The following is a 12,028-nucleotide window of genomic DNA, read 5'->3' on the forward strand; positions in this document are numbered from 1 at the left end:
ACATCACATCTTCCTGAGAATATAAAAAATGTTATTTATTTTCTTTTATGTTTGTGTGTCTTTGTTTTTTGTAATTCATTCTGTCTTCAACAGACTTATTTAGGCGGGAAATGATTCTGATAACAAAGCGAATTCACTTCGTACTGATCAAGCACGCCAGCACGATGCTATGATCCAGGAGCCTCCCACCAATGCGGTCAATGTGAGTTCAAGTCCAGCTCATGCTGGCTTCCTCTGCACGAGTACGTAGAAAGGTTTGCCAGCAGCCTTTCCTCCCACCATAATGCTGGCCGCCATCGAATAAGTGAAATATTCTCGAGTACGGCGTAAGACACCAATCAAATAAATAAATGAATAAAAATCCAAACCCAGATTAGGAAAGGACCCAAATTGTGCTTGTTACATTGTTCTACAGTAACGAATCAACATATAAATCTTTAACTTCCTAAGATGTTTTACTTGTACATGTAGCCGTGTCTGGACGTTTGACTTAAGACGTTTAATAAACATGGAGCTTAGCTTGTGTTAAAGAGGCATCTGGTACGGGAGCACACTGAAGCCGGATCAAGAGGCTGATCGCTGCCGGGAGCCAGGTTGCTATTAACTATTGTGAGATTGTCCTGTGTGGGCTCCTTAAAGGAACACAGAAGCCTTTCCGATAATCTGGTGTGAGAGATAGGCAATTCTTGTCTGGCTAAAACCTGTTTATGGTCGTACGTTCCCTCCTCTCTGTCCGGTTTCCTTCCGCCATAATACTGGCGGCCGTCGTAAAAGTGAAATATTCTTGAGTGGTTCTTTAACAACAGTTAAATAAATAAAGATAGGCCAGTCCAGGCTATGTCCAGCGTATGTTGAATTTAAGATATGGAGGATTTATTCAAGCGTGTCCAAAGCTGCAGGATTTAACCCAGGAAACCATATCTCCACTGTCAGCCAGTCAGCGTCGTTTTTGTATCCGCTTAGCATCAGAATGTGTCACAACATTCACCTTTCTGTGGCAAAGTCAAAAATAATGTTTTTTAGATTTGGTTTGTCAAAATCTCTTCCTGTTACAATACAACGAGGGGGCGGGCGTACAATTAAAAAGTTTTGACCCGAGGAGTGTAAAATTAGTACACTGATTTTTTATTGCTTGACGCTGTACCAACCACAATTTGAGTTCTTTCCTGTTCTGAGTTTGACTTTTTAAGCACTTGAAAGTTATGACTGCAGTTGCTTGACAAATAATAGTCCTGAGTTCAAATCTAAGGCAAACGAATTCTTCTTACACGTGCCAGTTTCCTTTTAAATAATTTATTTATTTATTGGATTGGTGTTTTACGCCGTACTCAAGAATATTTCACTTATACGACGGCGGCCAGCATTATGGTGGGAGGAAACCGGGCAGAGCCTGGCGGTAATCCACGACCATCCGCAGGTTGCTGCAGATCTTCCCATTTACGGCCGGAGAGTTTAAATTATTTTGGATGTCGACAAAAATATTAAAGCTGTTATTAAGTGAAGATCATGTCTCCATCTGATTCGATGGTAGAAAGGAAAATATCCTGTAATAGAATGATGAATGTACGTGTAAAACAAATCATTCTTTGCCTGTTGTTAGTGAGATAAATATGACAGACTCATGTTTGCATTGCGTTGAGATATATAGGCCTACAGTCATACAGTTAAGCTTGGTTATCCCTGCATATGACAGTTTAGTCAACAGCTTGAATTGTGGCTATTTGGACGCTATGGGTCACTGTTTGAGTCACAACTACTGCATTTTCTTAGACCTTTATAAGCCTTTAATAAGGTTCTGTATACAAGAAGTAGACGCACAAAATTGCTCCTAGCAGGTTTCTAAATTCTGCTGTTTAAATAGATATACACTTTCCAATCCTTTAAGTTAATATCTCGTTACGGTTTTTGTTTGTTAAAAAAATAGCATGCCTCTCACTCAGACCTCCAAGTTTAATGTGACCTTGGACGTCTCGACTATCATTTAGATCATGGACAATTTTTTTTCTTGTTTTTGTAATGCCTACTATTAAAGCAGATGGAAAAGCTATCAATCGTTTTTGTTTTTTGGGGGTTTTTTTTCTATTTTTTTTGGCACCTGCTTCTGTCGTTTGTTATTTAAACGGTAGCGTGTATCGACTTGATACAGGCCAAATATCTTACATTTCCAAACCAGGTAACCAGATTTTCTCTGTTATTTTGCGTAATTTTGCACAAATTGATTCCGTGGTCTAATGGTTAAAGCGTCTTCCTCGAAGGCGTGAGACCTGCCATCAAACCTGGGTCGGGTCACACCAGCGGTTTTAAAAATGTTACTTCTCGCACAGCAATGAGAGGTTAAAGCAAGTGAACAGAAGTGGTTGGCTCGAGGTCAGTATATAAATGTGGTTCGTTAGGGCCTCTCGGGCTGTGTCTTCGGCTTGATACTTCAGTGGCTATGCAGCACGTTAGCGGCATGGACTCGCCGTGCCTCCTCGCCGTCACATAACTGACAAAGTGTTAAGTACGAAGTAAAACCCTTACATAGATTCATTCCCAGCTTATAACCATCAGCTAGTATACACACGTAGCCCAGTCACATAGGTTCACGCTTCAGATCAACAATAATCAAGACGCTTCCTCGTACAGGTTTGTTGTTGGCTACAGTACAATCTCAAATCTGTTTCGGTGGCCCGTGAAGGCAGAATCATATGACATGCGTCGGTGTACGTGCCTTTTACTGCCAAAGTAGTTTCATGATTTCGTGATATACGCGGAGAAACTACAATTTCAATTAGACAGTTTACCTGCGTAAACGCTGAGGATTCATTAGACTCATACCCTCCGTCGGCGCACAGGAAGTTCTATTAGACTCATACCCTCGTCTACAATAAATCTCAAAAAAGTTTGATGTTCCTCGTCAACACCAAGAGGGTTTCATTAGACTGATGTTCAGCGTCAACACTAAGGAAATTTCATTCGGCGTCAACACAAAGGAAGTTTCATTAGACTGATGCTGTGCTTCATCACTAAAGAAGTCGCATTTGATGCCCTCTGTCAACACCTTGAAAGTTTCGCTGGACTGATGCTCTGCGTCAACACCACGTAAATTTCACTGGATTGATGCTTGCTGTCAACGCTTTCAGAAAGTTTCATTAGCCTGATGTCCTCCCTGAAGACTAAAGTCGTTTCATGAGATTGATGCCTTCTGTCAACACAAAGAAAGTTTCAGTGGATTGATGCTCTGCGTCATCACTAAGGAAGTTTCATTAAACAGATGTTCTCCGTCAACGCGGACTCGATCATACCAGGGAAGACCGTAAAATCAAGCACGCGGCGTTCTTCAAAAGCGTTTAGATAGTGGTTTCACTTATTCAAAAGCATCGTCAACGTTACCCGGTAAGTGTATTGGTCTATTCAAAAGGCTTTGGCACATTCCTGTTTTGTCGGTGTGAGCCTGTTGAGGATGATAAAGTCTGGGTGAGGACAGATCGATAATGCAGAGGCCCTGTGTTGTCGCAGCGTTGGGGCCGATTCTACTGTGCTCACTCGCGGACTGAAGCAGTGTTCGAACGCTTGTTACCTACGGGTGGTTTATGTGGCCTGCGCTTACCACTGAGCTGTTACAAGCTTCACTAGATCAAGCTGGGTGTCTTTAGCCCAGATGTGTAAAGTGGGCTATAGACTCAGAGCAAGGCTGTTCAGTGATTCGGAACTGACAGTGTAATTGCTTTGTTGATTGCTCAATTGCAGCGAACAAAAACAGTGCCATTTTAAATAGCGGCTTGACTCCTCCTTCCACAGTAGCATTCACTCTCTGTACCTAGAAGCGAGAAGGAAGCGGCGATCAGTTACGTCCTACAGATCAGCCACTTGTGGATACCAAGATGGCGTCTGCCAATGGCGAGAGTTTGGATAGCGATTCTGAGGTGGTGAAGAGAGGAGTTGTCCTCATCGCCATAGATCACAGCGAGATGGCCGAGTACGCTTTTGACTGTGAGTATTGTCAGTCATTACCGATGCGCAATATGCTAAAGATAAATGGCTTTCCTGTGGGTAAACTGTGGGTGTTTCAGTCGGCACGTAAATATCACAAATTCCCACGTACAGCGCTGGCCAACATTTCCTTCTAACATTTCTAACGGTTAAAGGTAAAGAACGCACTGCCATAAAGTACGTGTTTGGTGAAAGACAAGTAAATATTCTCCGGGAAAATAGTTTAATTTATATTGCTATATTTCATCATTCTAAATGCATCTTCATTTAGAGCAGCGAACATATTCAAGAAATGGACCTTGAAATGGGCTATTTCACACCAAAACTATTGCTGTGCCGTCACTGACGTCACCTTCTGAGTCCCACCAGACCACCATAGAATCCTGTGTTTTAAATGTGCTTTAAAACGGCAACTTTACATTGAATTGCTATTCCTAACTAATCAGGAATCTATGTACAACTGAAGTTTGGCACATGTAAAAACAACAAACTCTCATCTGTGGTGAATAACCATGCGTGTCTTTCGTGGGAAATTTCGCCAATTAGTTGCCAAAGGACGGTGGTTTTCACCGGCACTCCTGTTCCCTCCACTTATAAAAGTAACTGCCATCGTGTAATAGAACAACATGAAGGTAATGTTGAACAACAATGAAAGTATATCAGTAAGTAAATATATAAATAAGTAAATAAATAAAATATAATAAATAGAGGTACAGATCGCACTTGAGGCTGTCAATAATTGTGTTAAAAATGTTATTTCCATGGTTACCCTTGACCCATCAAGTCGTCTCCACACGGCAGTCTTGTGCCAAAACTGTTTTCTTTTTTTCTCGTTAAAAGACTTATTTCTTGTATTGTATTTATTGTCATTGGATACAATTGGTCACAATGGCCTGTTTACCGCGTTATCGGTGTCAACATGATACGGCTTTGTAGTCAGAAGAACACGTCGACGGTAAGGTTGTGATGCAGTTTGTGACAGTGATAGATTCACATAGGCCGTATAACGCGTATAAAAATTGCCGTTCCATTCGTAATCGATGGCCCTGTTGAACGTTGGCAGAATTCGACATTCAGCTGATCTGTCCATGTGTGATTCCAAGAGGAGTCATTCTCAAATCACCCACGTCAACACTGATATCCGTCTTGAGATCATTCAGGACGACTGTGTCGAAACCACAAAGTCATACGGGCGTTGCTGATACTTCTGGAGAAATTACACTCTCCACGAGGCACTTTCTGTTTGCATAAATAGACTGTCTGAGAAATATTTCCAGAGGCACGGTAATACCCGCTATTGATTCATTGTGCCAATTCCCCTAGAATTTTCCACATGTATCGCTTTATGTAAACATCTAATACCTTTGTTCTCATTCCCTGACTAAAACTGAGTTTTGCCGACCTTCATCATCAAACAGCGTGTGCATGTCGACATAGTCCTGGTGCATATAAAGCTTTGTACGGCTATCGTTCCTCATCAGATAGCGGGAGTATGTTGACATAAGAGTGGTATATGCGATCCTCAGTTCTGGTGCTTCATCAGATAGCCGGTGTATGTTGACATAAGAGTGGTATATGTGATTCTCAGTTCTGCTGCTTCATCAGATAGCCGGTGTATGTTGACATAACTCTAGCACACAGGGTGCTAAGTTCTACTGAAATTCTTCATCGGATAGCTGGTGTATGTTGACATAACAGGGTTATATGTAATCCTCAGTTCTGATGCTTCATTAGATAGCGGGTGTATGTTGACATAACAGAGGTATATGTGATCCTGAGTTCTGATCCTTCATCAGATAGCTGGTGTATGTTGACATAACTCTAGCACACAGGGTGCTTAGTTCTACTGAAATTCTTCATCGGATAGCTGGTGTATGTTGACATAACAGGGTTATATGTAATCCTCAGTTCTGATGCTTCATTAGATAGCTGGTGTATGTTGACATAACTCTAGCACACAGGGTGCTTAGTTCTGCTGAAATTCTTCATCGGATAGCTGGTGTATGTTGACATAACAGGGTTATATGTAATCCTCAGTTCTGATGCTTCATTAGATAGCGGGTGTATGTTGACATAACAGAGGTATATGTGATCCTGAGTTCTGATCCTTCATCAGATAGCTGGTGTATGTTGACATAACTCTAGCACACAGGGTGCTTAGTTCTGCTGAAATTCTTCATCGGATAGCTGGTGTATGTTGACATAACAGGGTTATATGTAATCCTCAGTTCTGATGCTTCATTAGATAGCGGGTGTATGTTGACATAACAGTGGTATATGTGATCCTCATTTCTGATGCTTCTTCGGATAGCGGGTGTATGTTGACATAGCCCAGGTACATGTGATCCTTAGCTCCACTGACGTTCTCCATCAGATAGCGGGTGTATGTTGACATAACAGTGATATATGTGATCCTGAGTTCTGATCCTTCATCAGATAGCTGGTGTATGTTGACATAACTCTAGCACACAGGGTGCTTAGTTCTGCTGAAATTCTTCATCGGATAGCTGGTGTATGTTGACATAACAGGGTTATATGTAATCCTCAGTTCTGATGCTTCATTAGATAGCGGGTGTATGTTGACATAACAGTGGTATATGTGATCCTCATTTCTGATGCTTCTTCGGATAGCGGGTGTATGTTGACATAGTCCAGGTACATGTGATCCTTAATTCCACTGACATTCTTCGTCAGATAACGAGGATATATTGTCATAGCTCAGGTACATATGATCCCGAGTCCCGTTGACGTTCTCTATCATAGCCGGTGTATGTTGACATAACCCTGGTACATGTGATCCTTAATTTCACTGACATTCTTCGTCAGATAACGAGGGTATATTGACATAGCTCAGGTACTTTTGATCCCGAGTCCCGTTGACGTTCTCTATCAGATAGCGGGTGTATGTTGACATAGCCCAAGTACATGTGATCCTTAGCTCCACTGACGTTCTCCATCAGATAGCGGGTGTATGTTGACATAACAGTGGTATATGTGATCCTCAGTTCTGATTATTCATCAGATAGCCGGTGTATGTTGACATAACAGTGATATATGTGATTCTCAGTTCTGCTGCTTCATCAGATAGCCGGTGTATGTTGACATAACAGTGGTATATGTGATTCTCAGTTCTGCTGCTTCATCAGATAGCCGGTGTATGTTGACATAACAGTGGTATATGTGATTCTCAGTTCTGCTGCTTCATCAGATAGCCGGTGTATGTTGACATAACAGTGATATATGTGATTCTCAGTTCTGCTGCTTCATCAGATAGCCGGTGTATGTTGACATAACAGTGGTATATGTGATTCTCAGTTCTGCTGCTTCATCAGATACCCGGTGTATGTTGACATAACAGTGGTATATGTGATTCTCAGTTCTGCTGCTTCATCAGATAGCCGGTGCATGTTGACATAGCCCAGGTACATTTGATCCTTAGTTTCACTGACATTCTTCGCCAGATAACGAGGGTATATTGACATAGCTCAGGTACATATGATCCCGAGTCCCGTTGACGTTCTCTGCTAGATGGCGGGTGTATGTTGATATAACCCTGGTACATGTGATCCTGAGTCCCGCTGACATTCTTCATCAGATAGCGGGTGTATGTTGACATAGCCCAGGTACATTTGATCCTTAGTTCCACTGACATTCTTCGTCAGATAACGAGGGTATATTGACATAGTTCAGGTACATATGATCCCGAGTCCCGTTGACGTTCTCTGTCAGATGGCGGGTGTATGTTGACATAACCCTGGTACATGTGATCCTTAGCTCCACTGACATTCTTCGTCAGATAACGAGGGTATATTGACATAGCTGAGGTACATATGATCCCTAGTCCCGTTGACGTTCTCTGTCAGATAGCGGGTGTATGTTGACATAACCCTGGTACATGTGATCCTTAGTCGCGCTGATGTTCTTCATCAGATATTACACATTTGAAACCATAAAGGCCCTAAGTTTGTGCATTCCTTGTGGTCAAATGAGGCCGTATTATCTTTGCGCATTCCTTGTGAACAAATGAGGCTGTATTAAGTTTGCGTATTCCTTGTGGACAAATGAGGTTGTATTAAGTTTGCGCATTTCTTGTAGACAAATGAGATTGTATTAAGTTCGTGTATTCCTTGTGGACAAATGAGGCTATATTAAGTTCGCGCATTCCTTGTGGGCAAATGAGGTTGTATTAAGTTTGTTCAAGCAACATTAGTGAGTAGATTGGCTGGTAATAATCTGCAAAATTTTGAGGACTCATGTTGACCACACCCAAAATATTAATCTGTCAATTTGATCAGAAAGTCTATTGTCTGAGTGATGCTAGAATGTATTCTGTGATTATAACATGATACTGTGTTATATTCAAGATAAAATCCTGTTAGTTAAATAGAATCGTAATGGTGAATTAATATATGTGTTATACTTAACAGAATGATCTCTTGCAATATCAGAACACATTGAAGAATCATCACTCAGACAACAGACTTTCTGTGAAAATTAAAAGATTAACTGTTTGAGTGTAGTTCTATCTGTACTGGATCTACATGTTTTTCTTGGGTAACGCTTGTTCACAAAGTAGATTTACATGTAGATAGTTCTCGGTGTGTCAGTTACGACTAAGTATACCGTACAGTTACATAATACCTGTCTTAAGTCTTAGACTTAAGACAGACTTAATTTTAACTTGTGGTAATATTATTGAACTTAGGTTTGGAACCCAAATGTTAATTTTCAATTGTGTTATGAAAGTCTACGATATCTTTAAGTATTAAGATAAAAAAAGTTTCGTGTATTCACATTTTAGTGCAGTAAAATGTTTTGAAGTTTAGACTAAGCCTGACTTTAGTCTTAAGTTCGGCATACACGAGAGCGTAAGACCCAATTCAACACAACTCTTCGTTGGGTCCCTAAAGGGCTCTTGTCTGCGATCTAACGACGCGACTCAACTGGAATTGCACTTTAGTCATTACGACTATGTCAGGGAATCTCCGCAAGGCCATTGCAGTTGCATTGAGTCTCATCCTAAGCTCTTGAGCTTAAAATTGAGCATACGCGAGAGGTTAAGTTGCTACTCAACTCAACTGGCCTGACAGGGCTGGGTCTCGATGGCTGATGGACATTCGACTTTTGACTGAACCGGCATACATATTATGTTTGGAGTACAACTCCAGTTGAGTCTAGCCGATATTTAGCATACACGAGGACTGACCCGGAGCAACATTCGGGTTGAGTAGAGTTGGGTCGTAAAGACAGCTTTATGACTCCTTGGGCCAGTGTGTCTGGTATTCCGTCTACATTGAGTGGCTAGTCATCTGTCCACAGTGACGAGTCAGTGGACACGCTCTCTGCCTAGTTAACAAGTTAGATTGCACTTCCTGTGTTATTGTCGCGTGAACGAGTTACCTGGTACTGTAAGCGCCAAGCAACTCTATGGTACTTGTGATGAAAGCATCAGCATGGTCATGGGCCTTTGTCATTAATTCATCCATGTAGGGGTCCATTTTTGCCATTGGTCATTACCGGAGGAAATGAACACTAGCATGATTGCGCCTGTTTCCGGTTTAAGCGATGATATCCACTGGCTGGATTTTCATAAATGTATATCGATCGATGCAGGAATAATACCGTCAGGTGATGAGTATTTCAAGTATTTCACATCCAAATTGCCGAGATGGCTCGCCCTGGGCATTCCCTCCTGCTGCCCTCTGATGTGATTATAACTCCGTTGTCCGTCACCAAGATCTATTCCAATCTGAACACAGATAAGGCTCTGCAGAACTGAGATATGATGATTTCTTGCTGACCGCATGGTCTAGCGGGTGACAGGTATCAGCGACGTCTCATCCATATTTTTTGCGTGAACCAGTTCGTTTCATTGTCCCTTTGGTGAATGCATTTCTTCTGCATGTACATGTATTTAGAATGATAAAATCTTGCAGTCTGTTACGTTACTGGTCCCAATCTGGCCACCAAGAGCAACGATAGAATCCAAAATTTCATACGCATTATACTGAGTTGAAGAAATTCTAAAAGATACAGTTTTTAATAGTCTTTCGTCTGATACACTTCACATTAGTGTTTACTTTGCCTTTAAGTATTACGCCAAACATTAATCAAAGTAAGAAATTAACTAAACTATTACCCCCATAGAATCTGTACCTTATCGAATATCCATATTTTAGGGCAAATAATCCAGGAGCTATGGCAGCGTGCAATTGTGTGGTCGGTAATCACAGTTCACGCTCTTCGAGATGCTAATGGTGGCCTCATTCAGTACTGAGTGCTGTGAACTGTGATTACAGACGGCTCTGTTTTATCGCTGCCATAGCTCCTGGATTATTGCCCCATAATGTGAAAATCTGATAGAAATTGAAGCCACAATTGATACTGAATACTTTCCCTAATTGCTGAGTTAACACGTTATTCAGTTATTCAGAGAAGACAATATAAAATGGGGTACGTCTCACAAAAAGTTGTGCTAGTCTGAATTAGGACTTGCACATCAGAAGTCCTTTGTTGCGCGGCAGGAAACATGTTGCGTTCTGCGGTTTCATCTGTGACGTTTTTGGTCTACGCATTGTGACGTCGCACTGTTGACGCTGCAGTGGAATGTCCAGCGTCAATGAAATGACGTAATACGTCCCACTTCGGATTTTTGCCGGTATCCCATTGTTTCGCGCATCGGTATAACCTAGGTCAAAGAGGACACTTTCACCACAGCTGGACCCCGTCCTTATATTTGGAATGCACTAATACGTAAATAAGTTATCTGAAGGGTAAATATGTTAAAACCACCACACAGTTCCGCCAAGGAGCGTAACATTACTTTGCTCGAAAGCAAACACAGCATTTTCAGTGATTCTAGAGTGAGTGAGTAAGTGCTAAGGGTTTAACGTCGTGCTTAACAGTTTTTTAGTCATATGATGACGAAGAATGCATGTAATGTGCCTCCTTCTTGCAGGACGGATTTCCACCGCTCTTTTATCTACTGCTGCTTCACTGAGACGCCTTACCAAAGGCAAGTAAACTGCCTGCCCGAGCCATTATACTGATGCAGGTCAACCAGTCATTGCAATATCCCCTCTACGCTGAACGCCAAGCGAGGAAGTTACAACTTCCTCTTTTAAAGTCTTAAGTGTGACTCGACCCAGTAAATGACCCTGGATCTACTGCTCCCGAAGGGGACGCTCTACAAACTGTGCTATCCGGGTCGGAGTGTGATTCTAGACCAGTGACGTCTGAAATATTGCAAGTAACATCATCGCATATTTTAAAACCTAATTCCGCTTAAGCCATGGCGCTAGGGGGTATGTAACTTGTTACTAATAAGCATTTTCATGAACAATTAGAATAAAACCCTAAGTGGGGTAAACTGAAAAGAGGCTGTATTTCACCGGTTACGTGTGACCATTTGCCAGCTATCCCACTGTCGTCGCTGCTCTGATTTTACTCTCCGCTCTGTGCGTCTTAATGGGGAACTCGTAAAACTCCTTCCCGCTTGTATCAAGACGGTCTAACGATGTAAACTGTGTAGCTCGTCCTCGGGTCTCCTATTATATTAACGTTGTTCATTAAGTATAATAATGTCATATTAATGCAATATGAGGTAGAATATCGTACATTGCTGTTTTTACAATAGCAATATATAGGAGAGCACAATTCACTATGCACCAGTGTCGCCATTCTGCGGGAAAGGTATCCCATTGGAAAATGGCTGATCCAGGAGATAATCATCTCTCTGACATGTCTAAGACGACAATTTGCCTTTTAATCACATAGGACTCACAGCGCATGCGTCACTCTCTACCTTTCGTTTTACACCACTGCCACAAATAAGCAAGCTTGTCCTTTGGAGCATGTGAGACGCACGTAGGCTTTTTTTTAAGATTTGCCTCATCACTTGTGTCCTCACTTGCGGAACTATTTAATCAGAATTCATCAATAAAGTTGTTTTAGGTGTTGGTTAGAATCATGTTGTACATACTCTGGATAAAGAGAATGCAAGTGTATAAAGTATTATTAGAGACGAAGATTGAGACAGATTGGTTGTGTTTTCTGA

At 41.6% G+C, this 12,028-nt stretch overlaps 1 protein-coding gene across 1 annotated transcript in view; it reads left to right on the forward strand.

Moving 5' to 3' along the window:
* The first annotated feature begins 3,860 nt into the window (after positions 1-3,860).
* The window catches only part of LOC135479380 (universal stress protein Sll1388-like), a 19,309-nt gene continuing 11,141 nt past the window's right edge, over positions 3,861-12,028 (forward strand). The window contains exon 1 of the mRNA XM_064759206.1: positions 3,861-3,972. Coding sequence (XP_064615276.1) covers positions 3,864-3,972 — 109 coding nt within the window. The 5' untranslated portion in view covers positions 3,861-3,863. The remainder of the gene's footprint in view (positions 3,973-12,028) is intronic.

The sequence above is a fragment of the Liolophura sinensis genome, chromosome 12 (genome assembly GCF_032854445.1).
Source record: "Liolophura sinensis isolate JHLJ2023 chromosome 12, CUHK_Ljap_v2, whole genome shotgun sequence".
Classification (NCBI taxonomy): domain Eukaryota; kingdom Metazoa; phylum Mollusca; class Polyplacophora; order Chitonida; family Chitonidae; genus Liolophura; species Liolophura sinensis.